General features: G+C 44.1%; 1 protein-coding gene across 2 annotated transcripts in view; it reads left to right on the plus strand.

Moving 5' to 3' along the window:
* GRB2 (growth factor receptor bound protein 2) overlaps positions 1–26,177 on the plus strand; it is a 70,474-nt gene extending 44,297 nt beyond the window's left edge. For both annotated transcript variants that reach the window (XM_079904312.1, XM_079904313.1), the window contains exons 3-6: positions 13,543–13,640; positions 20,026–20,148; positions 23,149–23,317; positions 24,072–26,177. In XM_079904312.1, the coding sequence (XP_079760438.1) occupies positions 13,543–13,640; positions 20,026–20,148; positions 23,149–23,317; positions 24,072–24,257 (576 nt within the window). In that variant the 3' untranslated portion in view covers positions 24,258–26,177. The remainder of the gene's footprint in view (positions 1–13,542; positions 13,641–20,025; positions 20,149–23,148; positions 23,318–24,071) is intronic.
* The last annotated feature ends 980 nt before the right edge of the window (positions 26,178–27,157 follow it).

The raw sequence follows: 27,157 nt of genomic DNA on the forward strand, positions 1-27,157 counted from the left end.
CTCATGGGCTCTAGAGCGCAGGCTCAGTAGTTGTGGCACACGGGCTTAGTTGCTCTGCGGTATGTGGGATCTTCCTGGACCAGGGCTCGAACCCATGTCCCCCGCATTGGCAGGCGGATTCTTAACCCCTGCGCCACCAGGGAAGCTTCGGGATTATCTCTTTTATACACTTTCTTTTTATTTATGGTGGAGAGTAAACTTTAAGTTTTAAATTATGTGACCTTGAGAAGCTAGTGATATGGCTTGAAATTTGATATCTGTTCCCTGTTCCTGGCAGAGGATGGAGGGGTAAATTTAGAGTCTTTAATGTGTATGGGTTTTTTAATGTTCATTTTAGGGTCTTTTCAAAACAGTCAGAATCCCCCCACCCTAGTCCAAATGTCCATCTGCTCTGGCCTGGCTTACTGCAGTAGCCCCGTAATTAAGTGGTCTTCCTGCTGCCACTTTCATCCCTCTCAGACCTTTGTATCACACAGAAACCAGAATCGTCATATTAAAGAGCAAATTCAGTCCATGGTTTCCCAGAATCCTTATTCTACCCTTCAGGGCCAGAGCCCTGCACAGTCTGGCCCAGTTCCCTTTCTCTCTAGCCTCCAAGGCTCTGCTTTTCACAAAACTCCCTTGGATTTGTCATTTCAGTTCTACACTGTGCTAAACTCCTTCTCACCCAAGAGCCTCTACTTACGCTCTTCTCTCTGCTTGGAATATTTCTCCTTGCTCTCATTTGTGTCCTCCATTCCCACCCCCAAACCTGGCTAAGACCTACTCATACTCAGGGTTTCTGGTTGAAATGTTACTGCCCAGGTGAGCTTTCCTTGACACACTCTGCATAGTTCGATTAGGTCTCCCCAAGGTGTGCCCTCATACAGAGCACTCTGAACTTTTCATCGTAACTTATTATACCTGAAGTTATAATTACAATCCCTTCCCTACTATCTGCTCCTTGTAAGTAAGGATCATTTCCTTATTGTGGTATCCCCAGGACCTAGCACAGACGTTGACCCAAAATGGACACTCATACTTGTCTACTCCCTGAGTCTTAATATAGTACATCTTTGATTATTTTATTAGGATAGAGTCCTAAGAATGGCTGGGTTTTACTGGGTTAATAGGTATGAAAATTCATATCTTTGATACGTATGGCCAAATTGCTTTCAGTAAAACCATACACCTTTTTATACTCCCACCAGTACCATCCAGCCACCATCACTGAATATTAACTTGTTTTTATCTTTGCCACTGTGATCATCCAAAAAGAAGAGGAAGGGGGGAGGTCTGTGAGATCTCTGAGTGATAGAAACAGAAGACTCTTGATCTAGTTATTCCAGTCATGACCACGTGATATCCCGTCCTTGAAGATTTCTGGGCTGTAAGACTTTAGCCTTCCTGGTGGCACTTGAGCACAGTGGAGGAGACAGCGAGGAGGGTGACTCGTCTTACGTGTTAGGCAGTAGTTTTCGTGCAGTGGAGTAGCATTGCCATGGTGATTACCTGTAGGAAGTGACTCTGCTTGACTGAGCCACATCCAGCCATCCACAGTGTCTGTAATTAGTTTGTCACTTAAACATGTGACAGCTCCATATCGCAGAAGGGCAGTGTGTAGCCTGGAGGAGGACAGCAAGTAAAGTGTGACTTAACAGCAACTCTCTTTTTTTGAACCCCATTTTAAAATATAAAAGGGAAGATGGCCTTGTTTACCACATACTCTTACACGCTCTGTGTTGCTCTGCCTTTAGGTTCTTGCTCTACTCCTGCACTCTTGGAAGTTGCCCCTTTTCTCGTTTCTCCAGACATGAATTGAGTTTTCTGTATTAACTAAGCAGCTCACTTGGAAACATGTAGCTGTGAATTCCATATTCAACTCAAAATCAGCAGTTTCCCTTATCCCACTTCTTACTTCTTCCCTCATTATTTACATACATAACTCCCTTATCTGTAGGGCAGGGATTGTGTCTTTCTGCCCCCGCCCCCCCTTTAAATCCCGTGCGGCTTCCTAGCAGAAAGCTTTCAGTGGAGTAGACACTCGAACATTAACTGAAGTGCAATTCGAAGAGGACAGCGACGGTAACTCATCAGGACAGCCTAGTAATGATCAGATTACAGATCCTAGATTTTCATACTTCCACCACCTTTCTCAATTCCCTGTAACTGTTTTAATAGTAAACAGAATTATTTGGCTGCGTAAGATGGTGGACCTCAAGGCTGTTTTACAGTTTTCTTCTCCCAAGTTGTTGGTAGAATTTGGATACTTCCTGTGATCTGTTTGCCTCATAACAAATGTCACTTTGTATAATGAAATATCTCCTCAGTGAGTTCCAAAGGATGGATAGAACTGATTTGAGAGGAATTTCAGTCAGGGTCCTGGTAGGAAACACATGACACATTTAAACTGGCTACTTTGAGGAGATTTTATTAATGAGACTATTTACAAGGTGTGGGCAGGGTTTCTCTAGAAACCACAGGGGACGGTACAGTGCCCAGAGCTAGTAACCGGGTTCCCATTTTGAGGCCTGCAGAAGACAGTGGGGCAAAGGAAGGGGGGAGGGGTGTTACCAGAACCTGGAGGAGGAAAGGACTGAGTCAAGAAGGCTGAGACTTTCAGTTGCGGGTCTAAGACTGTCCACAGAAGCCCCAGACAGGAAGCTGCCTTCTGCGGCCTCTCCACTGGGGAGCTGGGAAGCCTGTAGAAGAGCCTGCTGTTGTGGTCCATACAGGTGGAGGGCACAGAAGGGCAGAGGAGAATGTCAGCTGGATCTGGAGAGGCACGGGGGTACCATCTACCTTTTACAATTATGCTTTTTACTCACGGTGGCTTTAAAAGAGGGAAATTTGCCAGCAGCTCTATATAGCTGTTTTTCTAAAGTGCTTTTCAGAAAAAAAATTGGTGGCCAAGAGGGAGGCCACCGAGTCACATATGCCCACGAAGCTCTTTTGACTCCACCTCAGAAAAGTATCTTGAATCTGTCTCCTTCCCTCCACCACACTTTCCCACTGCAGTCCAAGCGCTGGCGGCTGTAGTTGTTCCCGCCTGGTCTTCCCTGCACTTCATTCTCACAGTGCAAACGTTGGAATGTTTGAAAAATGCAAACCTGAATGTCACTCTCCTGTGACTTATAGTTATCATCCTTAGCATACCCATTTGAACTTCCTAATTTGCACACTACAGCCTTCTGCCTAGACCATTTATAGGAGATACTCTGGGTGTCCCCTCAGGTGTTACTCACTGACCACATTCCCCGTCTCTCCCAGACTAGGGTAGGTCCCTCTCTTTTCCGCTTCCTAACCCTGTGCTTAACCTAACGTGAATCCACATTTTCAGTTTAGTGTTGTACTTATTAACCTGTTTAATTGCCTGCATTCACCTCCACCCTGGGAATGGGGTGGGGAATTACCACTGCACCCAAGTCCCTCTGTCTGTCATGTGGTTACAGACTCTCCTGCCATGGAGCTAGATTAGCTGCTTCAGAAAATTTTGGAACTAGGTTTTTTTTTAGTTCAGAATGGTAGCATTCTAGGTGTAAAGACCCCCTAGCCTCGAGTGTTTCAGAACCATAGATCTTTTTTTTTTTTAATACAGCAGTTTCTTATCAGTCATCTATTTTATACATATTAATATATACATGTCAATGCCAATCTCCCAAGTCATCCCACCCACCCACCCACCCCCACCTACCCCCAACACTTTCCCCCCTTGGTGTCCATACGTTTGTTCTCTACGTCTGTGTCTCTATTTCTGCCTTGCAAACCAGTTCATCTGTACCATTTTTCTAGATTCCACATATATGCATTAATATACAATATTTGTTTTTGTCTTTCTGACTTACTTCACTCTGTATGACAGTCTCTAGGTCCATCCACGTCTCTACAAATGACCCAGTTTCGTTCCTTTTTAAGAGCCATAGATCTTTATGCAGTTGCCAGTGATTAGCTGAGTGACTGATGCCTTTTTTTCTGTTACATTCTGTGAGGTGACTTTGGGGCACGGAATGACTAAATCAGTAGACCCTATTTAGTTCACATCTTGAATCAATAAGGCCTAAGTTAAACTTAATGACCTCTGTTGTCATTAATTTTGGGGCGGAGGAGGGCTTTTTGGGAGCTCCTGTTTTTGGTTTATTTGCTGAAGCAACAGGAAGTGAGTTAGATCTGAGAAGGGGGAGCTGATGAATGTAAGCAGGTTTGCCTGTCATCAGAGAACAGGCAACTGCTGCTCCCCTGGCTTAGGAGGCTTTGTTTGCTTTTTATTTAGTTTGGTGTTTTTGAGGAGAGGGTTGTAGAATTTAACCTAAAATTGAAAGCCTTCTGTTAATGAACAAGGAGAGTAGCTAAATACATATATATTGCTAAAGTAAAGGATTAGCCGTAGTTTCTGATTATTTTGGTTATTTCCAGTTAGGAGTTCTTATACCATTAGTAAAGGTTTTACTTTTCAACTTAAGGAAACTTAACCAATCTTTTAGTTAATGACTGCCAAGTGTGGCCAAGGAAACTATCCGTCCCTACGTTTGCTTGATAGCAAGTTGGGAAGTCGGCCATGTTCCTTCTACTCAAAGTTCTATACAAGCTGAGCAGAACTAAAGATGCAAACAAAGAATATAACCAGGGGGCAGGGGGGATAGGAAGAATATAACCTAGCTCACACTTCCCGCAGGAAGTTTTCCTGTATCCCCTAAGCTGGACTTAGGTCTTTCCCTTCGGTGTTTGGAACGCAGATATTTTCTGTTGAATGGACATTTGCCACAGTACCTGTAATTCCCCGACTCCTGGAGTCCATCACGCTGTGTTGCAACTAGCAGTTTACTAGATAGACTCTAAGCTCCCTGGGGAGAGAAGGGTGGCCATTGCATCCTAAGCTTACCTAGCTCAGGGCTTTGCACTCTTGTTGCAGAGTGCTTGCCTGGTACAGGCTGTCACATGATTGCTGAGTTTTTCAAATGTACAGAATTTTCTCTCTTGAAACTCCCTCATATTTATCTTTGTCTCTGCCCATCCCCTGCGCCCAACTGCCCCAAATCCCTGCAGTTGAAATTCTGACACTCTTGAGAGCATTTCACTCTTCCGTTGAGCAGTCAACTACACTAAAGTAGGGTGTCTTCCACAAGACACAAAGCACAGAAGACAGTTATTTTGAATGGAAACTCTTGGTACCCCTTTGGTATAAAGAGTTTATTTTGGGGTACTGCCTGTGCATTTAGGTTTCACTGCCTCCAGATTCATCTGGGTGGAGTAATAGCTACATAAGTGTGAACAACCTTCCTGTTTTGTTAAAATGTCATGAGCAGCTTTTCTTAATGACAGCTGAACCTGGAAAGGTTGATAAGTGTCTGATTCGTTGTTTTGTTGTTGTTGTTTTTGAGATTTTTTTTGACGTGGACCATTTTTAAAGTCTATTGAATTTGTTACAATATTGCTTCTGTTTTGTTTTGATTTTTTGGCTGCGAGGCATGTGGGATCTTCGCTCCCTGACCAGGGATCAAGCCCGCACCCCCTGCATTGGAAGGCGAAGTCTTAACCACTGGACCGCCAGGGAAGTCCCTCTAATTCGTTTTTTGAACACTAAAATATTTCTCAGAGAAAGAAAAATATCCTGATTTGGTTATTCTTCTTACAATTATTCTTATAATAATAATTTGGTTAGTCGTCTTAATTGTTCATCTTGCTACATATGTGAACATTATAAAGGAAGTCTTCCATTTTAAAAAATGTGTGAATGGCCCTGAACTCTTAATATAATCAGTGTGTGTGTGTGTGTGTGTGTGTGTGTGTGAGTGTGAGAGAGAGAGAGAGATCATTTTTCTTTCTACATCAACTTGGCTGACATTCAAAAGAATAAAAAAGGTGAAGGTCTTCATGGTGTCCTTTGTAAAGCTTTTGGTGGAGGAGTTGTAGCTATAAAATTAACACTCTGCAAAAGTAAGTCACTAGTCAGACATGCAGGCTGAACCAGGCATCTTAACATTCCAGGAAGTGCCCCCATGCTGAGAGCTGTGAGTCGGGACGCGTGTATAGATACAGAGCTACAGCTCTTCCCTCCCTAGTCCACCCAAGGCATATTTTCTCAGTTTCATACTGAAATTTCCCTTCCCTGCCTACCCACCCCACCCTTACACTTTTTTATCTTGGAGAAAGTAGAAGCAGGTAGTGTTGTGGAAAAGATGTGGGGTACCCCATTTTGAGGTGCTCGCCATAGAAGTTTTTTGGCAGTGATGCTTAAGGTACAGGAAGACTGATTGCCTCATTCTATTACTTCCTTTATTTTGCATCTCCTTGCGGGGAACAAATTCATGACAGTCAGTCTTCTTTCCAGGGTCTATTTAAGATGTTATTATTTTCACCAAGGAATTTCATGGTAATGTATAATGTGTGGTGCTCTTTCTGTTGTCCCTAGACCCAGCTAGCTCTGTGATCCTGTATGCATTACTTAGAACAAAGCCCCCACATACCAGTCAGTTCCTCAAAATATGCTAGATGCTATTCTGAGAACCATGGAGAATACCGATGAGAAGTGGCATGGAGCCAGCTTTTGGGTGCTTGCAGTCAAGTTTAGGAGAGGACCAAAGCATTCCAGTACACAGTACAAAGCAGTGGTAGACGAGATGTGAATAGATGAGGAAGAGAGGAAGCATGAGAGATGCAGTACAGTGTGTTTAGAGGTCGCTGAGTTGACTAGCCTGACTGAACTGAAAGGTTCATTTAGAGAAGCAGTGGGTGGGAAGAACTGAAAGTAGGTGATGGCCAAATTATGAAAAGTGGAATGCCAAACTAAGAATAATTTGGATCCATAGAAGGCTACTTAAGACTTTTTAACAGAAAAACAGTGGTGTTTGAAGTGATTCAGAGCACTAAATAGATTGAGGTCAAACCAGGACAACCTTAAACTATGAAACCTGGACCTTTTGGGAGGTGGCGGGGCAGGGTGGGGGGTAGGCTTGGCCTCTTGATCCAGCAGTGTTTCCCTTTCAAACTGATGCCCATTGATAGCAGCTGTTTAGAGAAGGTAGCGAGAGCCTCTCAGGCAATGGGAAAAAAGGCACTGTTCCTGGGGTGTAACTGGTTTGTATTCAAATGGCAGTATATAAGTGATGAGTGATTTTTACCAATAGAAAATTTTGGAGTTTGGAGGTTTTCTTTCCTCTCCCTTCCTCCCTCTTTTTCTTTCTTTTCCTTTTAAAATTGTTAAGAGGGCAAAACCTAGCATGTGTCATTAGTGGTCAGAAGGTAAACTTGACCAACAAATGCCCTTTGGATTTCTTTAGTTTGGTAAATAGAATCCTTTCTTAAAAGGAAAATGATGTAAAAAATTGATTTAGGGCTCCTTGATCCCCAAAGAAATGAATCTTCTGGAAATACCCATTTCAAAGGGAACTAAAAAACACATTTCGTGGCACAGATATTATACTTTTGTTGAAAGAGTTCATCACCATAAGGTAAAAATACCCCCTTGATTTGATATCATTACATAAATTTGGAGTAACTCATCTACAGTGTGGGTGTTTTTCATGCTTTGGCACACAGTAGAGCAAGCAGCGTAGCCAAGATGTTTTTCATGTTGAGCAAAAACTTTAACAGATGGAGGTGGTGATTGTAGAGCACTTATTTAAAGTGTTAGGAATGAATCAGTGTAGTTTGAGGCTGAGGCAGTAATCCATACTAAGGGAGTCTGAGAAGTTGAAGAGCATCCTAATAATATATGTAACAGGCAGCTGAAGAGAACTGATTTTAAATGGCTCTCCCAGTACTGTTACCCTAGCCAGGGCCCTATAGAATTTTTCTTAGGGGTTAAAGTCTTTAAAAAGCCACTCTGTGTGCATGCGTGCGTGCGTGTGTGTGTGTTTTCCTTCCCTATTCTAAGAACTTGAAATTATGTGGTAGGGTCACCATAATTCTTTAAATTTGTCTTCAAGTCCTGGCAGTATTTCAGTGTTGCTTGTGTGGGATTGATTGATCTTTAAAGAGCTGGGGAAACTCACTGGCTTATGTAGAATTTCTGTAAAGCAGGGACCAGCTGTAAGTGGTATTTTTGTTTTTTAAGTGGTGGAAGAACTTAAATATGTAATTGTTCCTATCTTTTATGCACAAATGCTCTTTCTTATAAATTGCTTCACAAATGCTATAAAACTTTGAATAATTTTTCCCTGAAGAAATGTTGAACCCTGTGCAAGCTGTTAGAATTAGAATGTATGTTGAAAGCTTTGATGGGACTACTGTTCTGGAACTGCACAGCTTTTTTTTTTTTTTAAATCATGATTCCTTCTTCTTTTTGTTTTGTTTTGTTTATTTACAGATGACTGCATATGTTCAGGCAAGAAAATACCCCCGTATTTCAAAATACAGCAGTCTATAAACAAAATTCTTATCTACCATTTTCCTAAACGACACATTTTTTTTCCTGTAATTTGTATAGAAAATTAAGTGCAGTTCTTGTCTCCCAGGATTTAAGGGAGACAAGAACTCCCTTATGGGAGTTCAGGGAAGGGACAGGGAAGGGCATTACCTACTGTAATCCTCGAACTCAGCATTTAAAATTTTTTTTGAAGTAAACACAGAAGTTTTGTACTCTGTGTTTCCAGAGTATAACAAGAATCCCAATTCTCTGTTAATACGTGTGCTCTGGGTACCCATGGGCAGCATTACATCAAAGATACCTAATTTGGTAAAACTCAGCCCCAAGGATAGCCATGTTTTGTTAGATCTAATACTGCTAAATGTGTAAGGCAGAGTAACTACTGTGAAATAAATGTGTCCACTGCAACAGCTGGACAGTAGCTCTGTAGTGAGCCATGCTGCTCATTTTCTCATTTAACCTCCTCAGTAACACTGAGAGGTAGGTATTATCACCACTTTATAGATGGGAAACCAAAACTTAGAAAATGGCCGTATGCCCAAGGTCACATAGTTCATTGCTGGTGAAATTGGAATTTGAACCCATGTGTTTATTCGCCTCTTGAATCCTACCAGATCAGGTGCATCCGAAGGGGTCTGAGCCCTAAATCTTTGAGCTCTGGCTTTTTTTTCTTTCTTCTTTTTTAAACTATTTGGAAACCTTTAAATTGGTATTAGTAAAGATGGAAATTTGCATTGCCTTTAGAATGGTCTCAGATTGGGGGTGGGGTGGTGGCAGCAGTGAATAAAGTTACCAGATTATAGAATATAGAAAAGTAGAACATGTGGAATGCTCTGAGTTGTCCGTAGTGAAGAAAGTTTTATTTCTGGGAATTTTTTTTATAGGTTAGTGATGGCAAACTATCATGGTGGGGGTTTCTGAAGCCTCGTTTTGTTATTTTCTGCTCCGCTGTGTATTTTCGGTGTGAAAAGTTTGTACCGGAGGCGTATGAGGCCCTGGTGTGTGTTTCTTACATCTAAATTGGACCATAGTATTACTGTGTTCTCTTGACTGAAATACTTCTTTCAGTTGAAGTATGATATATGTGTAGAAAAGTTACATATCGTAAGTGCACAGTTCAGTGAATTTTCACAGACTGAATACACAGGTCAAGAAGTTTAACATTAGCAACAGCTCAAAAGCACCTATTGTGTCCCTTCCATCAACTGGAATATTTTAATTCTCCTGTGTGAACCTCACATCATTCCTTATCTTTTAGCTTTCTTCCTGATTGTGGCTCTAACATTGTCTTTCTGCAACCAGAAAAAGAACAAATAAAAACTTCACTGAAACTTGTCTCTTCCTCCTTTCATAATCTTATCTCTTGATCAGTCTGCTTCCGTTAAACCGAAGTGTTTTGATGGCTACAAAGTCATAACTTGAGGGAATATGGGGGTTGGCATAGAACATGCGGCTGTGGGGTAAGAGCTAAAAACATTCCTTGGAATTTTCAAAACGGAATGAAAATTTGGTGGTCGAACTCAACCATCTATTTGTTAAGAGGTAATGAATGAGCGAATGGTAAGTTGCCTGTGTTTTGGGGAAGTGGTGATAGGAGCAGTTCCTCCTTCTCAGAACTCTGATGGGGCCTTAACAGCTTACTTGTGAAGGATGTGAACTTTCATCTAAAGCCATAGCAAATTCAGTACAGTCTCTGTAGGTGCAAACTCATCCTCCACATGTGGTTCTGGTGCCCTTCCCTGCTCTACTTGAGATTCACTTATGTCAGTTTGTGCCCTTGGCTGTTTTTTGGTTTTTTTTTTTTGTGGTACGCGGGCCTCTCACTGTTGTTGCCTCTCTCATTGGGGAGCACAGGCTCCGGACGTGCAGGCTCAGTGGCCATGGCTTACGGGCCCAGCTGCTCCGCGGCATGTGGGATCCTCCCGGACCGGGGCACGAACCCGTGTCCCCTGCATCGGCAGGCGGACTCTCAACCACTGCGCCACCAGGGAAGCCCCCCTTTGTTGTTTTAAGCATTTGAATAAAACTTAATTTTTAACTCTGAAATTATGCCATCCTGGGCTTTCAGGGCTTGCGTGTGAAAGCTGATGTACCAGCTGGGTAGAAAAACCTGATCCCAGGTGGCCCCAGGCTTGTCCTGTGCTTTGTCTCCCACAGAACTAATCTGTTCTTAAACTATCGAGTAAAGAGATTTACAGGCATGCACAGCCACACCTTGGCTTTCTGGCAAAGTGATATTCTAGATACTAGAATATTCTAGAGAACCAAAATTTTAGCCTCCCATGTATTCTGACATTACATTAAAAATAAAGCAGACTTCCCTGGTGGTGCAGTGGTTGAGAGTCCGCCTGCTGATGCAGGGGACACGGGTTCGTGCCCCGATCTGGGAAGATCCCACATGCCGCGGAGCAGCTGGGCCCGTGAGCCATGGCCGCTGAGCCTGCGCGTCCGGAGCCTGTGCTCCGCAACAGAAGAGGCCACAACAGTGAAGGGCCCACGTACCGCAAAAAAAAAAAAAAACTAAGCATTGGTGAGTTCCCTGGTGTCCTAGTGGTTAGGATTCTGGGCTTTCACTGCCGTGGCGGGGGTTCATTCCCTGGTTGGGGAACTGAGATCCCACAAGCCACCCGGCCAGTATTCTTCTTCTTCTTCCTCCTCCTCCTCCTCCTCCTCATCATCATCTAAACGTATTAGTTCCATTTTTCCCTACCTTCTTGGGGAGAAAAGCATACAAACACCAAGTATTAATTTTGTTCTGCAGAAAACCATAGTTCTAAAATGGTGCCAAATCTGGGAGTTGCCCTGGAGTTTCTTTTATTGTCGTGGGGCATTTTTTTAGGGGGAGGTTTGCCTCTGTCCTAACAAAGGTGACAAGAAGAACGTGCAGTGCTTCCCTAGTGGTGCAGTGGTTAAGAACCCGCCTGCCAATGCTGGGGACACGGGTTTGAGCCCTGGTCCGGGAAGATCCCACATGCCACGAAGCAACGAAGCCTGTGCACCACAACTACTGGAGCCTGTGCGCCTAGAGCCCGTGCTCCGCAACGAGAAGCCACCGCAATGAGAAGCCTGCGCACTGCAACACAACTAGAGAAAGCCTGCGTGCAGCAACGAAGACCCAGTGCAGCCAAAAATAAATAAATTTAAAAAAAGAAGAAGAACATGTGGTTGGTTCTAAGAACTCCTGGCGTGTAGAACCTTTTCTGCAAGGTTATTGGTCACAAATTAAAACTGGCCTTTTCCAAGTGATTACCTTATTCTGTTTTCATGTCCAAATGGGCCATAATGCTTTATAAGATAATTACTAGACCACATTTTTCTTCCAGCCCTTCTTTTTGGTAGACAACAAAATCCTGGCCTAAAGCTCCTTTGGCTCTTGTGCTGTTGAATCTTCTGTGATGCTGGTGGGTTAACCTTGGTGCTTAGGGACGGACGTTGATGTCATTGTGGCAGGGAGTGCCTTAAGAGCCCTGTCCCTCTCAGACCTTCGTCCTTGGTGTGCGGGTGTGCTTTATAATTGTCTAGCAACAGAATAACTTTTCTGGCCACAGTACAGTTTTTGAAATGCATATTTTAAAATTGTAAGTGTATTTTACATATATTAGTTTATTTCATCACAGTATTTAATAAATAAATAAAAATTTTTAAGGGAAAATTGATGAAAAGAAAAAAGTTTTCATCACTGAGGCTGATGGGATTTAGCAATAGCTTGTTACCTTATCTTGTGCACATGTAAACTCAGTGACTGACACTGAGGGTCCGAGGTTAGCCAGCATCACAGATAGGCACCAGCTTTGTAAAACTCTGCAGGGCATAGCCTTTTTTCAGAAGTGAATTCACTGGTCGGCATCATTAGTGCAACTTAGCTATTTGTTGGTATCTATCAGTCTTATCTACCCTTTCCAAAGTTGTATCTCACTTGGAAATGTCAATACATATACATCAAGCAGTCCAGGTTCTAATTTGGCAGTGAGTACAGCATTGTTCAGCATCATGAGTAAATAATTTGGTAAAGAATTTTACCGACTTCCTTTTAGAATTTTGCTCTGTAGTATAGATTTACTACCACTGTACTAGTCCATCAGCATTTTCCTGTGTTCGCCATTTTTGAGTTAGGCTCACATGTCTATTTTCTCTTTTAAGTTACTTTTTAAAATGTCCTATACCCTTTGCCTTTTGTTAGAAATCTGGAATTCAAAGGGTGGCTTTTATACTATGCCTAGATCTATTCTGCCCACCCCCCCTTTTTTTTTGGCTGCACCATGTGGCATGCGGGATCTTAGCTCCCTGACCAGGAATCGAACCCATGCCCCCTGCAGTGGAAGCGTGGAGTCCTAACCACTGGACCACCAGGGAAGTCCGTATTTTGCTCCCTTTAATACTCTGCAGATGATAGGCTATCCATATAAGTCAGTATTGGAGAGCACACTCGTTTCAGTTTTGAAAATCTGCATGGGATTTATTAGCCCGTAACCTTGGGTAGGCTGTTTTCACTTTGCAGAATGCAGGGGCTCAGTTGTGTGGTCTCTGGGCCTCCCCTGGAATGGGGCCCATTGGTGTGCTTCCAGCATTCTCTAACTCGGACACATCGTGGCCCTTGAGGGTAAGAGAAGTAAGTAGGACTTACCGTGCTTTTTCATTAAAATACGGTTTTCCCACACAAGGGCACATGGCTGTGCATGCAGGTAGCAGCGGGACGGTGGCTGACCCATACTTGGGATAACCTAGAGACAGTATGAGGAAATCCCAAAATTGGATCTCTGTGATTCTGGAAATTGGCTTGAAGATCCCTGGAGAGGTTTTCAGGCTCTTTCTGTTGCTGCCCAGTTGTTGTGCGGTTATACCTACTCTCTTCCTTTATTCTCCAGTGTCAGTGTTTGCTGTTTTCCAGAAATCTCCTCACAGAAACTCATCTTTTATTTTTCCCTCCCTCTGCTTTTCTACTGAGGTTTTAATGCTAGATGTTTGGGAACCTGAATTCTCATTTCCAGACACAATTCCTTTTTCTTTTTAAGTATCAGAGTTGACATAATGCTGGTTGTTTTAAAAATTACAAGTTTTGCATCCATGTAACTGATAATACTCCAAATAACACCTTTTACAAACAAACCTAAAAGGCAACATAGTCATCTTCATGGCTACCCACTTAAGAGTGAAAAGGAAATGATTGCTTTTTTTTTCCTTGTCTTAATTCTTTTCAGGTTTTGAATGAAGAATGTGATCAGAACTGGTACAAGGCAGAGCTCAATGGGAAAGACGGCTTCATCCCCAAGAATTACATAGAAATGAAACCACATCCGTAAGTTGGGCTCTGCTGACCCTCCAGGGTCAGACCCATCTGCTTGTTCAAATGATGTTTTTAAAATTGAGATCATTGGGATGGATGTCATACTTTTTATTCTGTCTTCTCAGGGAATTAACAAAGCATGTTGATTTTTCCATGTTAGTAAGAGTATATAATGAGAGCATAATAGTCAATAATAGTGTATGTTTTAGGTAACTGTCAGTGATCTTCAAATGATAAAACAGCAGTTACGCAGGTCCATAATTCTTTCTCTGTGAAACCCTTTGTGCCAGATGTGTTTCATAATTCTGCATTTTTTGAGTTTTAGAAAGGGTATTTATCACGTGGTTTTGTATTGACATGTTTGATATTCCTATGGGACCATATCTTAATAATCTTGGTATCACCAGAGCACAATACTTGGCATATAATTGGTTCTCAGTAAATGTACACTATAATCGCTGCCCTACCCCTCCATTTTAGTGTTCCCACTTCAGAGAAAACAAAGTGCTCTCCTACTCCAGGCTGCTGAGAGCAGTGAGAAAAAAAATTTTTTTTTTTTTAAATTCCAGAACCGTTTATTGTTGATATATGACATGGTGGGATCCTGGGAGCCCTTACAGACCACTTTCCTCCCACCCTTACCCACCACCTCTTTTATTGTCTCTGCCCTTACAGACCACTTTCCTCCCACCCTTACCCACCACCTCTTTTATTGTCTCTGCTCCTCCCTCAAAAGCAGTCATTTTCTTGTGAGTATGTCAGGGAGAACTGAAGCATTTAATGCTCAGACTAGAATGCCACTGAAACACGAAGAAACGGTAGATCCTCTGTATCTACTTGTTTTAACACAAAATGGTTTTAACCATTTTGTTTTAACACATTAACCATTTTGTTTTAACACAAAAAGACTTTCAGATGACTGCCCCACCTCGAGTAGCAGCCCATTTGTCCCTCTCCCCCATTGTCACTGTTCTGATGTGTCCCTGTCATTTCTCTTCCCCCAAGTACTGGAGCAAAGATCTTAACCACATCTTATCTTACACAGCTTTTACGTCATCTTACAAAGAACTGAATGCTGTAGAGCTCAAAAGCGCCTTGACAACGGTCTAGTTCATTCCTCTTTATGCTGCAAATTAGGAAAGCTTCCAGTATTTTTATTTCAAAACTACTAATTTATGAATTAATAAACTAATATACTTCTCTTTTTTAATATTTTAATTTTATTGGTGTGTAGTTGATTTACAATATTGTGTTAAATTCTTTTCTCATATAGGTTATCACAGAATATTGAGTAGAGTTCCCTTGTTGGTTATCTTATATACGGCAGTGTGTGTATGTTTATCCCAAGCTCCTGATTTATGAATAGAGTTCTCATTTTAAAAGACTCACAGTGTAGAAAACTATAGAGCAGTGTGAGTTTCTCCCCATACATGTACCCCTTTTAGAGGTAACCACCACTAGCAACTAAACATGAGCCAAATGCTACCTTTTGAACTGAATCTGTTCTAAAATGATTTGCCTCTGTGAAACAAAACAGATGATTCAGGAGCTTCACCCTAAAACTGTCTGTTGGATTCATGTTTTGGTCGCTGAACTCTTGCACAGTTCTCACTATGTGCAGAGACCGTGCTAGGTGCTGGGAAGTTAGGTTCTGTAGTTAAGTTATGGTATAATAAAACGTCCATGTAGTTAATGGGAAGTTCTTTGAGAGAGCACATCCAGGAAGCCTGGAGAGAGATTGGGTTACCCTGCAGTTTGGTAATAGGAAGATACCTATGCAGAAGTTTCTATAATGAAGAATCTGTGAGGTCCTCAAGGAAACTTCTTATATTTCAAGAAGAACCAGGCACCTTATAATAGCTCACTAAATGTTTCATTGAATGATTTAAAAGGAGAAAACCAGTCTAACTGTGAAGTATATTTTTCTAGTTTTTGTTTGAAACTTGTACTTTCGTGTATCTTTGTAACTATGTGAGTTTGATCTCTCCCCTTCTCCCCTAAAAAAGATATTAGATTCCTTGAAGAATTTATGTCTTCTGCTTTCATACTCCCTTGTAACTTGTGCCTTGCCTCTGCACATAGTAGCTCAGTAAGTAGTTTTGAATTGATACTCAGATGCAAATTCTTGTACAAAGGCTGGGACCAATTTGTTCATGATAATAAAAGCCAGAAGTATTAAGTCTTCAGAGGCGTACGTGGAAAAGATTTGTGGCCCCTGGTCAGTGGATTGATAATGTCCCTTATTTGAGGTCCCTGTGATGTTAGATTGGCTGTTATTAACACACAGCCATGCCCAGGTTACTAAAATGTAGGCACAAGCAGTGATATCCAAGAAACTACAAAAGATGAGCATGAGATTATTATAGATTCCCGGGAATTGTACTAAGCACAGTTTTGCATTCTTGTGGCCACTTAGTGTCCATATTTGCTTTGGGGGCTGTGTGGGCTTTTCGTGGACAGCATCACGGAATACACCCCATGGGGAGAAGCAGTTGGATAGTGGTCACTGGGAGTCACATAGTGCATCCTACCTCGGTCCACACAAGCCAAAAATTGGTGCACATCTATTCCTACAATCCGCCCTCAAAATAGATCAAGGATTGGCTAAACCTTTTCTGTAAAGGGCCAGATAATAAATATTTTAAGCCTTGTGGGCCATGTGCAGTCTCTGTCATGTCACATATACTTCTTCGGTTGAATTTTTTAAAACAATCCTTTAAAATTTTTTTAAATAGTCTTAGATTGTGGGTCACAGCAAAACTGGAAAGATTTAGGCTGAGGGCCATAGTTCGCTGACTTCAGCATTAGATCCAGTGATAACAAAATCAACTTAAGTTCCTTTTCATTTTTCCTTTTTTTTTGGCGGGGGAGGCTACATTGTGTCTTCGTTGCTGCGGGCGGGCTTCTCATTGCAGTGGCTTCTCTTGTTGTGGAGCATGGGCTCTAGGCAAGTGGGCTTCAGTAGCATTTGGGCTCAGTAGATGCAGTGCATGGGCTCGGTAGTTGCGGTGCATGGGCTCAGTAGTTGGGCGCTCGGGCTCAGTAGTTGTGGCACACGGGCTTAGTTGCTCTGCAGCATGTGGGATCTTCCCAGACAAGGGATCGAACCTGTGTCCCTTGCATTGGCAGGCGGATTCTTAACCTCTGTGCCACCAGGGAAGTCTGCTTTTCATTTTCATATTTCCAGGCTGAAGGGGAATTCAGCAGAACATCAGACTGTAATTTTTATATTAAATAAAATGCCTGTGGCTCTAAATCCTTGTTTTTCTTCAGATTGTTTCAGGTGACGTCGGCACTTCAAATCTGACTGTTGGGAACATAGGAAAGGCCACCTTCCTTGGATAGTTGTAGTTACTGACCTGATGGATGGATTAGCTTTTTAGGAAGAGTCACTCTCATGCCTGCTCCTCTCTCCCCACTGTAAAGAACTTTGGAATAATAATTGATCAGGAAGCATCCAGGCCCCATGGTGGTGTTCTTCACAGACTCTAGCTGGAACGCAGGCAGTGTTCATCCATCCAAGCTCTGCAAAAGGAAACCATATTGCCAGAAAAGACCATCACCCTGTACCTGTGCAGTGGTGGGCCTCACAGGCCTGTTTCACATTAACAGGGCTGCTGTGTGACTGGATGTCCATAAGTACAGGGTCAGTGTTGGTTTCATAGCTATGGGAGGGTACAGAGTACCAGGCCCCTCCTTCCATCTCCCCAGCCTCCCTTACTTCCCTTTTTTAGTTTTTGTTAGGGAGCAAGAGGGAAGTTTAAAATGGGGTATGGGGCTTCCCTGGTGGCGCAGTGGTTGAGAGTCCGCCTGCCAATGCAGGGGACACGGGTTCGTGCCCCGGTCCGGGAAGATCCCACATGCCGCGGAGCGGCTGGGCCCGTGAGCCATGGCCGCTGAGCCTGCGCGTCCAGAGCCTGTGCTCCGCAACAGGAGAGGCCACAACAGTGAGAGGCCCGCGTACCGCAAAAAAAAAAAAAAAAAAAAATAATGGAGTATGACCTAATATAGCATTTGAGCTAACAAATTAAACACAGACTACGAAATGATTGTTGGCATTAGTGTTGCAACATGAGTTGTATATACTGGGGGTGGATCCAAATATGTGCTTTTCACATTAAATGCATATGGATGGGTGCCTATGGGATGTAATAAAGGCTTGAATTGGAAATAAGCTGCCTCCTCCCATTAGCTTTCTCCCTTGCTAATTGTATTGTAGTATAAACCCATCTTTTAAAAAATTTTAAGAAGTTTGACCATAGCCATGTAGTCACATGTAAATATCACCATTAAAAGAAGTTAAAGTTATAACAGTATAAAATGCTAAGGAAGTGTAGGATGGTGGTATTAAATGTTATAACTGAGAGTGATAGCTGTTCCTCATAGTGTCATATCCCTTATGTTGTGGGACATCCTCTTTTTCTAGAGGGAGGAAGCGGGGGAGGGAGTGTGTGTGTGTTTAGTGAAAATGGGAACAGGTACAAAAGAAGTATTTAATAAAATGGTCTCCAACTAATTTTCCATTTTTCAATCTGGGTGCTTATAACGGGTGTTTTTTATGAAGTAAATCTTTGTAAAAATTCCAGTTAGAGTACTTTGCTTCACCACAGGTTTTGGTTTTTTTTTCCAAGTTGAAAATAAAAATGAGTTAATTTTAAGCTGAGAGGAAGAAAATACTGCCACCATAGCTATATATTTGTGCACCATAAGGGAAGGTCCACAAACATACACATCTAACTGCCAACAGTTGCTGCCTCTGGGGAGTTTGAGGGAAGAGTCTTGCTTATTTTTACTTCACGTACATCTAAGCTATTTTAATTTATGTTCATTACTTATACCTTAAAAAAGGAAAGCAGAAAGGAAAATGCCTGCCTGCTGGAAGATTTGGGGGGGGTCTAGGAGGAAAGAATGTGACTGTTGGGGAACTTCTCGCCACCTCTCGGCCAAATGGCTACTGAGTGCACGGGCACTGCAATGTAAACCAGAGAGCACAGATGAAAACAGAAAGTACTTACGTGATCTCAACACTATGAGCTGTCCTTTCCTAGTGGGAGATAGTTCTGTTGTGTTACTACATGATTTCTCCTGTGTGGCCTTACTTCCAGGCCCTGGAAGACTTACCCTCAAGTTCTTTGTAGGTGCAGGAAGATAGGTTGTACCAGCTCCTCAGCGGCTTGGCATTACTTCACTTCAAATGAGAAAGATACAAGGCTGCGGATTTTAGGAATGTTTAAAGGTTACTAATGGCAACTTCTGAATGTATCCTTCCTAGCAGCTCCCATCCTTCTGTTTGAATTTTAGTATAGTGTATTGTTTCAGAGACATCTTGCAGTTGCTTATAAGTAAGATAGATATATGTTAGATTTATAACTTTAACAGACTCCTTGTATCTTTGTTATTCTAGTTTGCATATTTAATGCATATTAGTTACCATGTATGGAGTCTGATGAAGCAGGTAGGTCTTTATTAGTTACAAGTGGCATCGTTGCTTTTTTTAAAATAATAACACAGTAACGACAAGTTGCAAAGAGAACCTTGTTTTCACAGTCATCTATCCTAATTAGTTGTGGCTTTCCTGTGAGAAGTGAGGTGCCTGTGACTTGAAGCTGTTTCAGAGATTTCTCCTCCTCTTCCTCATGGTCAGCCCCAGCCCCTGCTGCTCCTACCCTTTTCCATGAATTCACCCACTTTTTCTTGTGACCAAGGTCAGTTAGCATTGGGAGCAGAAGAATCTGTAAGTTACTCCAAATGAAAAAGTGAATTTTGCAACTAGCTGCCTCTGCACAGAGTAACGCATGGCATTCCTAATGGTTCCTGAAAACCAGACTCTGAGCGGTGACAGCAGAGAGTGGCCTTGAGAGGAGTGCCAACTACAGCTACGAGCAGAGGCTGCTCCCTCACAGCCTGAACCTCTTCCCTTTGTGCTGTTACAAGAAGTGGCCCTGTCCAGCTTCTGGGCCTTCCAGCTTTCCTACCCCTGTTTCTCTTCATCCCACTGTAGCAAGGCTGCTGCCTTATCAAGTGGCTGCAGGAAGGGCCTGTCTCACCTTAGATGGTTCATCATGTGCTCAAATCGATAGGCCTGGGCTTTCCCTGCTGCCTTGCTGATGAGTCAGTGGGGGGCCCAGTGAGCTTTGGCCCAGGAGGCCCATTTTTAAGTGTCTTCCTGTATAGAAAGTGGCCCACGATTGTGTCTTTTGAGTCACTGGGGAATGGAGGAGATGGTTGCAGGGAGATGGTCCCCCTCTCAAGGCGTGATGGGGCATGTGGAGACAGGAGGGTAGAGAGGGAGGCCCTTCCTTCAGCGAGGAGTGTTCTGTTACTCATATTTCAGAGGCTGGATATCCCGTTTCTTTGTGGGGAAGCAGATGTTGACTGGCTTGCCTTCCTTCCTTAGGTGGTTTTTTGGCAAAATCCCCAGAGCCAAGGCAGAAGAAATGCTTAGCAAACAGCGGCACGATGGGGCCTTTCTTATCCGAGAGAGCGAGAGTGCTCCTGGGGATTTCTCCCTCTCTGTCAAGTAAGTATTTACTACTTGGATTGCCTGGAATCCTGTCTTCAGATGATGGAAATGGTGAAGCCAGAGGCCAGGTGTCTGGGTACACACACCAAAGGTGGCAAACTGGGAGAGGTTGAGCCTAAACAGTATTTTATAAATCAGAAAAATTTACATTAAAATCCTAATTTCTGGCTCCTCTTAAAAATGACCTCTAGGAGCACTGGATTTAGATTCCCATGTGAAAACTGTCTTTAGTTGCTGAGCAGCAGCTGAGCTTCAGAGAGCAAATACTTGCCAGTTTTCCCCAATCCCCACCACTCTGCAGTGCTCTCCACACACACGGCTCTTCCCTTATCCGGGCACCCCTGCCCTCTGTGGGATTCCTGCAGCTCTGTAACAGCAACTGATGACTAGGTCAGCTGCCTTGTGCACCTTGACTAGGTGTCTCTCTGAAATCTACCAGTGTCATACTAGGCTTCACACTGACTTAAAAGGTGACCACAGGGGTTTGGGGGTTTTTGCTTTCCCCAGTGGTAAATTTAAATGTGGAAGGGAGCTGGTATGCAGGGAGTGGGGAAGGCAGGGAGTTATACCACCTTGGTATAACTCCTTGGTATAGAGAATATAAATTGGAACTTTGAGGATCCTAAGCTAATCACTTCCCATCTGTGACGTAAGGATTTTGAATCAAATTGTCATTTTTCCATATGTGTTTTGACTCTGTCCATTTCTAATTAATATATTATCACAGGAAACCCTCCCCTAGGAATCTTAGAAATCACATCATCGTTTATGTGACAAAGAGGTGACTAGATTAAAAACTCAGATCACTTTAGTATACATTTAAAATGAAGGCTGTAAAACAATTTATTTGCCATTTACAAATGATATAAAGATTTTTCAGTTTCAAAAATCAGCTCAGTATCTTGTTTCATTTTAGGACCAAATGTGCAGTTAAAGTGTGGGTTTCTTTAATATAGATTTAAATATAAAATTTTTGTGTTTCTTTTCTCAGTGAAGATGTGGGAGGTGGTTTCAGGTGACATTTGCAGTATCTTTCGTATACGTTTCCAGTATAGTTAGGTTTTAGTCCCAACATGAAAAAAATCAAACTGGATCTAATAGTTTTTTTCCTCTTTTAACAATGGCTTTTTTTTTTTTGAAACTTTCTTTTTTAGAGCAGGTTTAGGTTCACAGCAAAATTGAGTGGAAGGTACAGAGTTCCCGTGCACCCCTTACTCCCATATGCTTAGAAACAGTGGCTTTTTGATGTGCTTGATTAAACACCTGCATATGAGGACCTGGTGGACTGAGAGCACCTTGAGGTGGAAGAGTCCTTATGCTTCTCATTAACTTGTGTTTCCGCCTCTGTTTTCCTTAACGTTTTATACTGACTGACCTGAGTATAAATCGAACAGTGGAGGACAAGGAGTACAAGCAGTTAATCCTTGAATGATGGCCAAAAACCCCATGGCAGTTCGGGTTCGGTTGTCTGATGACCATGCGCTGGCTGCCTGCCCGCCCATGCTCGTGCGCTGGCTGTCGGGAACCTCCCAGACCCTTCCGTTTTATCAAATAAAACCTTTAAAGTGTTCATGTATTTATTGCTTTAGAAATAAAATTTGAAACAGGTGTCATAACCACCTCTAACAACACAAGCACCTGCACCAAGGAGGTTCAAGAGTGTGCAGTCTTGAGTTTCAAGGCGTTGAGTCTAATGGAAAAACTGCAGTAGTTAACAGCTCACCGTTAGGGACCCTGTACCCCTTTCAGAAGCCACCTGCATTGCACTGTGGGAGTGGGCTCCCACGGGCCCAGAAGTGCCATTTCAGTATGTCCTTCTTCCTCATAAAGCTTTCTTCCTCGTCCACCGTTTTTCCCATGAAATAGTGCTGTTTCTAAGCACTTCGCACTTGTACTCAGTGGCTTCCTTAAAGCTCAGTGCTGCCACCTGCTGGGTTGGTTTTAAGAAGTATTTACGCTTTAATACCAGCGATGGGAGGAGAGACTCTTAGTCGTTCATTTAACAGATCTTCATAGAGCGTCTTCTGAGGGCTGGGGGCTGGTGTGGACCTCAAGGACTCGGCAGAGAGTGGGACAGGCAGGGCCTTGTTTGAGCTGATGTTCTAGGCAGACAGCACGACGGTGGTGGGCCATTCCCACTCAGCCAGGCTCATGCTGTTTTTCTGGGCCATTGTAAAGAGAGCATTTGCCTTTTTACCAGGTGGTAGAGAAGCCTTTTATGGGGGGTGGCCTTTTATTTATTGTCCCAGCATGTTCTTTGCTTTTGAGATCTTTTCCCCTTAAGTAGAGCTAAAATCCCTGAGTAGAAAACATGACTTTAAACTCCTCCCAGTTATAGGAAAATTGTTGGAAGTTGTCCAATCCCTCCTTTCCTCACCTTATTTCCTATCTTATCTTTTGTAGTCTTCAAATGTCACACAAGATTTCAGTTCTGTTTTTCATTTGGCACAGTGCAGGGCACATAGAGGCATTATATAGATTAGGACTTTTTTTTTTTTTTTTTTTTTTTTTTGCGTTACGCGGGCCTCTCACTGCTGTGGCCTCTCCCGCTGTGGAGCACAGGCTCCGGACGTGCAGGCTCAGCGGCCGTGGCTCACGGGCCCAGCCGCTCCACGGCATGTGGGATCCTCCCGGACTAGGGCACGAACCCGCGTCCCCTGCATCGACAGGCGGACTCCCAACCACTGCGCCACCAGGGAAGCCCAGGACATTTCTTTTTATTTACAAATGTTTTCAGAATTAGACAGACTGACAGGGTTTCCCTGTCTGGCGAGGATTCTTCCTGTTGTCACTGGTAATTGTCATCCTAATTGGGGGTCTCAGGGTGCTCTCCAGCCAGGAAGTCAAGTTGTGCTACAGTCCTGGGCACCCAGCCTGTGAGGGGCATGGCCAGCACACAAGTTCTCCAGGACACCTCCTTGGTGGGCAGGTAGCCCCTGGGTAGCTGGGACAGAGCCCTCTGGCCTGTTCTCACGTGTATCCTCTACCCCTCCCCAGGTTTGGAAATGATGTACAGCACTTCAAGGTGCTCCGAGATGGGGCTGGAAAGTATTTCCTCTGGGTGGTCAAGTTCAATTCTTTGAATGAGCTGGTAGATTATCACAGATCTACATCCGTCTCCAGAAACCAGCAGATATTTCTCCGGGACATAGAGCAGGTGCCACAGGTAAGCCTCGTAAGAGACATTGGGGTCATTCTTAGCAATTAAGAATAGCTCTTTAGGCAAGCAGGTGTTTTTTTAAAAGGTTCCTTTTGGACCTTCTGTGTTCATTATTAAGTCATGTTAAAGATTTAACGTTTGAAACAAAAAATAGTTTTGTCTTTTCCAGAGGCTGCTTCTCTGAAGCATTGTGTTGCTAGTTATCTTGTGTCTCTTGGAAGAAGGTCTTTAACACACCCTCAAATACTCTGCCTGGAAGTAAACTTTGGGGAAAATCGTACTGTAAGGGAGTGAAGTCCACACTCGTTCTTAAAATCCTTCTCACATGTAATGGTTATTACCACCTTATTTTAGTCAAGCTTCTACCCTTCTCACTGTATAAAACCTTAAGGATTTTCTACGTGATGAAGCGATAGGAACTAAACCATTTCCACGTCTGGGATTGTAAACAAAACCCCACTGGCTGTTTCCGAAGTTCTTTCCTCTTGAAGCAGTACCTGCTGCTCTTTGCTTGATGCTGGGGTGCAGCCCGCCTCCACGGTGGGGACACCCAGGTGGTTTTGAGCACTGGTGAAGACTGCACGACACCCACCTCGGGTAAACTGTAAGAATTGGTGGGGAGGGGAGGAGAAGTGAGGGGTTATTTCAGGAAATGTGAAAAGGCTGGCACACATCAGTTTCCCCATCACCGGTCCGCTTACGAGGGGCTGGCCACGATCAGGGATGCAATGTGTGTTTTCTCCCTGCCCCTCTTCTGCAGCAACCGACGTACGTCCAAGCCCTCTTTGACTTTGATCCCCAAGAGGATGGAGAGCTGGGATTCCGTCGGGGAGACTTTATCCACGTCATGGATAACTCAGACCCCAACTGGTGGAAAGGGGCTTGCCACGGGCAGACCGGCATGTTTCCACGCAATTACGTCACCCCCGTGAACCGGAACGTCTAAGAGTCAAGAGATTATTTAAAGAAAGCGAAAAATTTTAAACACGTACAAAAGAATTAAACCCATCAGCTGCCTCTATCAGCAGCCTGTGAGGGAGCTCAGAATACCCAGCTGGGTCACCTGGTGACCCTCTCACTTTGGTTGGAACTCTGGGGGGTGGGAGGGGGAGTTGGATATAACAATGCCAAAACTTACCTATAAATTAAGAGAAGAGTTTTTATTACAAATTTTCACCACTGCTCCTATTCCTCCTCCTTTGTCCTTTTTTTCATCCTGTTTCCTCTTCTGTCCATCAGTGCATGACATTTAATGCCACATATAGTCCTAGCTGATGCCAATAATAAAAGAAAAGAAACCACGTGGGCTGATATTTTCTCTATGCAAAATGTCTGTTTTAGTCGGGACGACAGAACAGCCGCTTCTGTGTCCTGCGTTTACATGCACACACACAGGAGCGGGCCGGGAGCGGGCGGCCCTTGCCCTTTAGCTTCTGCCGGAGGAGGGAGGGCAAGTGGGAACCTGCCTGCCAGCCCCCAGTCCCCACCAGAATGTTGTGTCAGAGTTGGATGGGCGTGGGGGTGAGTGTGCCCCTCAGGGCTTCCTGCGAGCCAGGCCCCAAACCTGTGTCTCTCTTCCACGTTGGTTTCCCTTTCCGATGGTGTTCCTGAGCATGTTGTTTTTCTTAGTGCCTTCTGCCTTATTTCAAGGGTTGCTTATGAGTGGTGGTTTTTATTTGTTTTGTTTTAAAAATAAGTTAAAGACAGCCAATTTGTTTCCTACTCTGTAAATATTTTTTTCCCTCGGGGGAGGGGAGGACAGGGTAGGGAAGAGGAGACAAGTGAGATGAGGGTGTGGGCGTCCTGCCTGTGCACAGCCAGAGTCTTTAAGGTTCAACTTTAATATTTATAGCCCCTGGAGGTTAAGGGAGCCGGAGCCCCAGGGCACAGTGGGACCGGGTTACAGCCCTCCCTGCATCTGACTGGAGCTGGCTGAAAGGGGGGCCAGGGTCCTTGACCTTGTGGTCTCAGGTGTTGTCTGTGCCCTCTGTAGCCCCAGACACCCCCAGACACCAGTCTCTGGAGCCAGCAAGTTTCAAATGCAGGAAGGTTTAAATTGTATCAGGTTCTACCGTGTTCCTACACTGGGGTGGGGTATGCGGGCAGGATGAGCGTTTTCCCTTCATTTTTCTTACTCTGAAATCTAGGGGTATCTGTTCAGGGCTTTCACCTTTTGTGTCCCCTACCTGAGCTGCCCAGGTGAGCTTCAGGCCGCATTCAGGAAGCAGCCGGGTGGTTTTTCATGTCTCCATTCACAGCGGGCTGTGTTCATAGCTGCTCCACCCGACCCCCTGAAAAGGAAGTGTATCTGTGACGCAGTGACTGTTGGAAGGAAGATTGGAACGATAGGAAGGCTGAGTCCATTGCAAAGCTCTTTCTGTCCGTCTCCTGTTGGCTTCTTCTCCCTTGTGGTAACACGCCTGTGATCATCTTCTCCCCACCCTTCCCACAACAAAAACGGGGCCACTGGGAGTTGGTGGTGGCCTTTGGCTTCTGAAGTGGTCGGTCGGCGTCTCCCCTGGACTCTGGTTATGGAGCCGGACTCGGCCTGGAGTGGCCTGAGGCCCAGGAGGCGCTGCCCTCCCAGACACAGCGTCCGCCTCTCATCACCCCTGTCCACTAGCTTCTCCTCTCCTTGCTGATGATATGAGGAATCTCTGGCATTCTGCACCTGGACCATTTGATTGTTTTATTTTGGAATTGGTGTATATCATGAAGCCTTGCAGAACTAAGTTTTGTGTGTATATATTTAAAAGAAAATCAGTGTTTAAATAAAAAGACCTGTGTACTTAATCCTTTAACTCTGCGGGTAGCATTTGGTAGGTAGTGATTAACTGTGAATAATAAACATACAATGAATTCTTCACTCTGTATCTTTTCTTTTTTTCCCCTCGCCTTAAGGTAAAAACCTAAAGATTCTGTCAGGGAATCAGGACACTTGTGTCCTTATTTCCAACTCACCTCACTCCTTGGGGACCATGGGGGTCTCACTGGGCCTCTGGAAGAGTGATGCCCACATCACTGTTGATCAGAATCCCTGCAAGCATGTTCCCAGTGCAGAGTCCCACACGCCAGACCCCACCCTCAGATTGCGTGGAGGGCACCAGCAGCGCCCGGTGTTTCCGACAGAAGCCACAGGCCGCAGTTTGAAAACTGGTGTAGTCTCAGTGCCTCGTAAGGACTAAGCACGGCTGGCTTGGTTCTCGTCCCCTCCTCCCACCTAAATAAATAAAGGACAGAAGGACAGAATAAGCCATGTTGAAGGAGTCTCAGTGTCCCAACTCGTTACAGCAAACTCATTGGCCCAGCGGGCTGCCTCGGGGTGATACTGGGCCTGTCACCACCCATAGAGCTGGCTACAGGAGGTCAAATAAGACTCGTTTAGAGAGAGAACAGGAAAGAAACCAAACCCAAGGAATTTCCACTTACGTTCTTGATCCTGTTCTTACACAGAGCCCCAGCACGCTTCCTCGCTTGTGGCTGCCCTGCTTGGATGAGAGAGTCTCCACTTCTCCCCTTCTCTGCAGTGACCGCGAGACAGAGCTTGACCCAGCGCTGCCCTGCTGGAGGCCACTGGGCTCAGGGTCCACCCGGGCTGACCGAGCAGAAGCCAGCAGAAGTTTCCAGAAGGGGCCATTGAAGTGAAACCTTCAGGCAGTGACTGTCAGCCTCCTTGAGGCTTTCTGCCCTGTTTTGACTCATGGCCTCAGAATAGCTTCAGAATTAATGGGGAAATGGCTGCTTTTCCACTACCAGTTTGGTCACAAGTTTCTGGGTGTCTGTGTCCCCCTCCAGCCCTGGGTCTGTCATTTCTGGCGGGGGAAGGCGTCTGGGTGGGAGCGCCTT

Source organism: Stenella coeruleoalba, assembly GCF_951394435.1.
Source record: "Stenella coeruleoalba genome assembly, chromosome: 19".
NCBI lineage: Eukaryota > Metazoa > Chordata > Mammalia > Artiodactyla > Delphinidae > Stenella > Stenella coeruleoalba.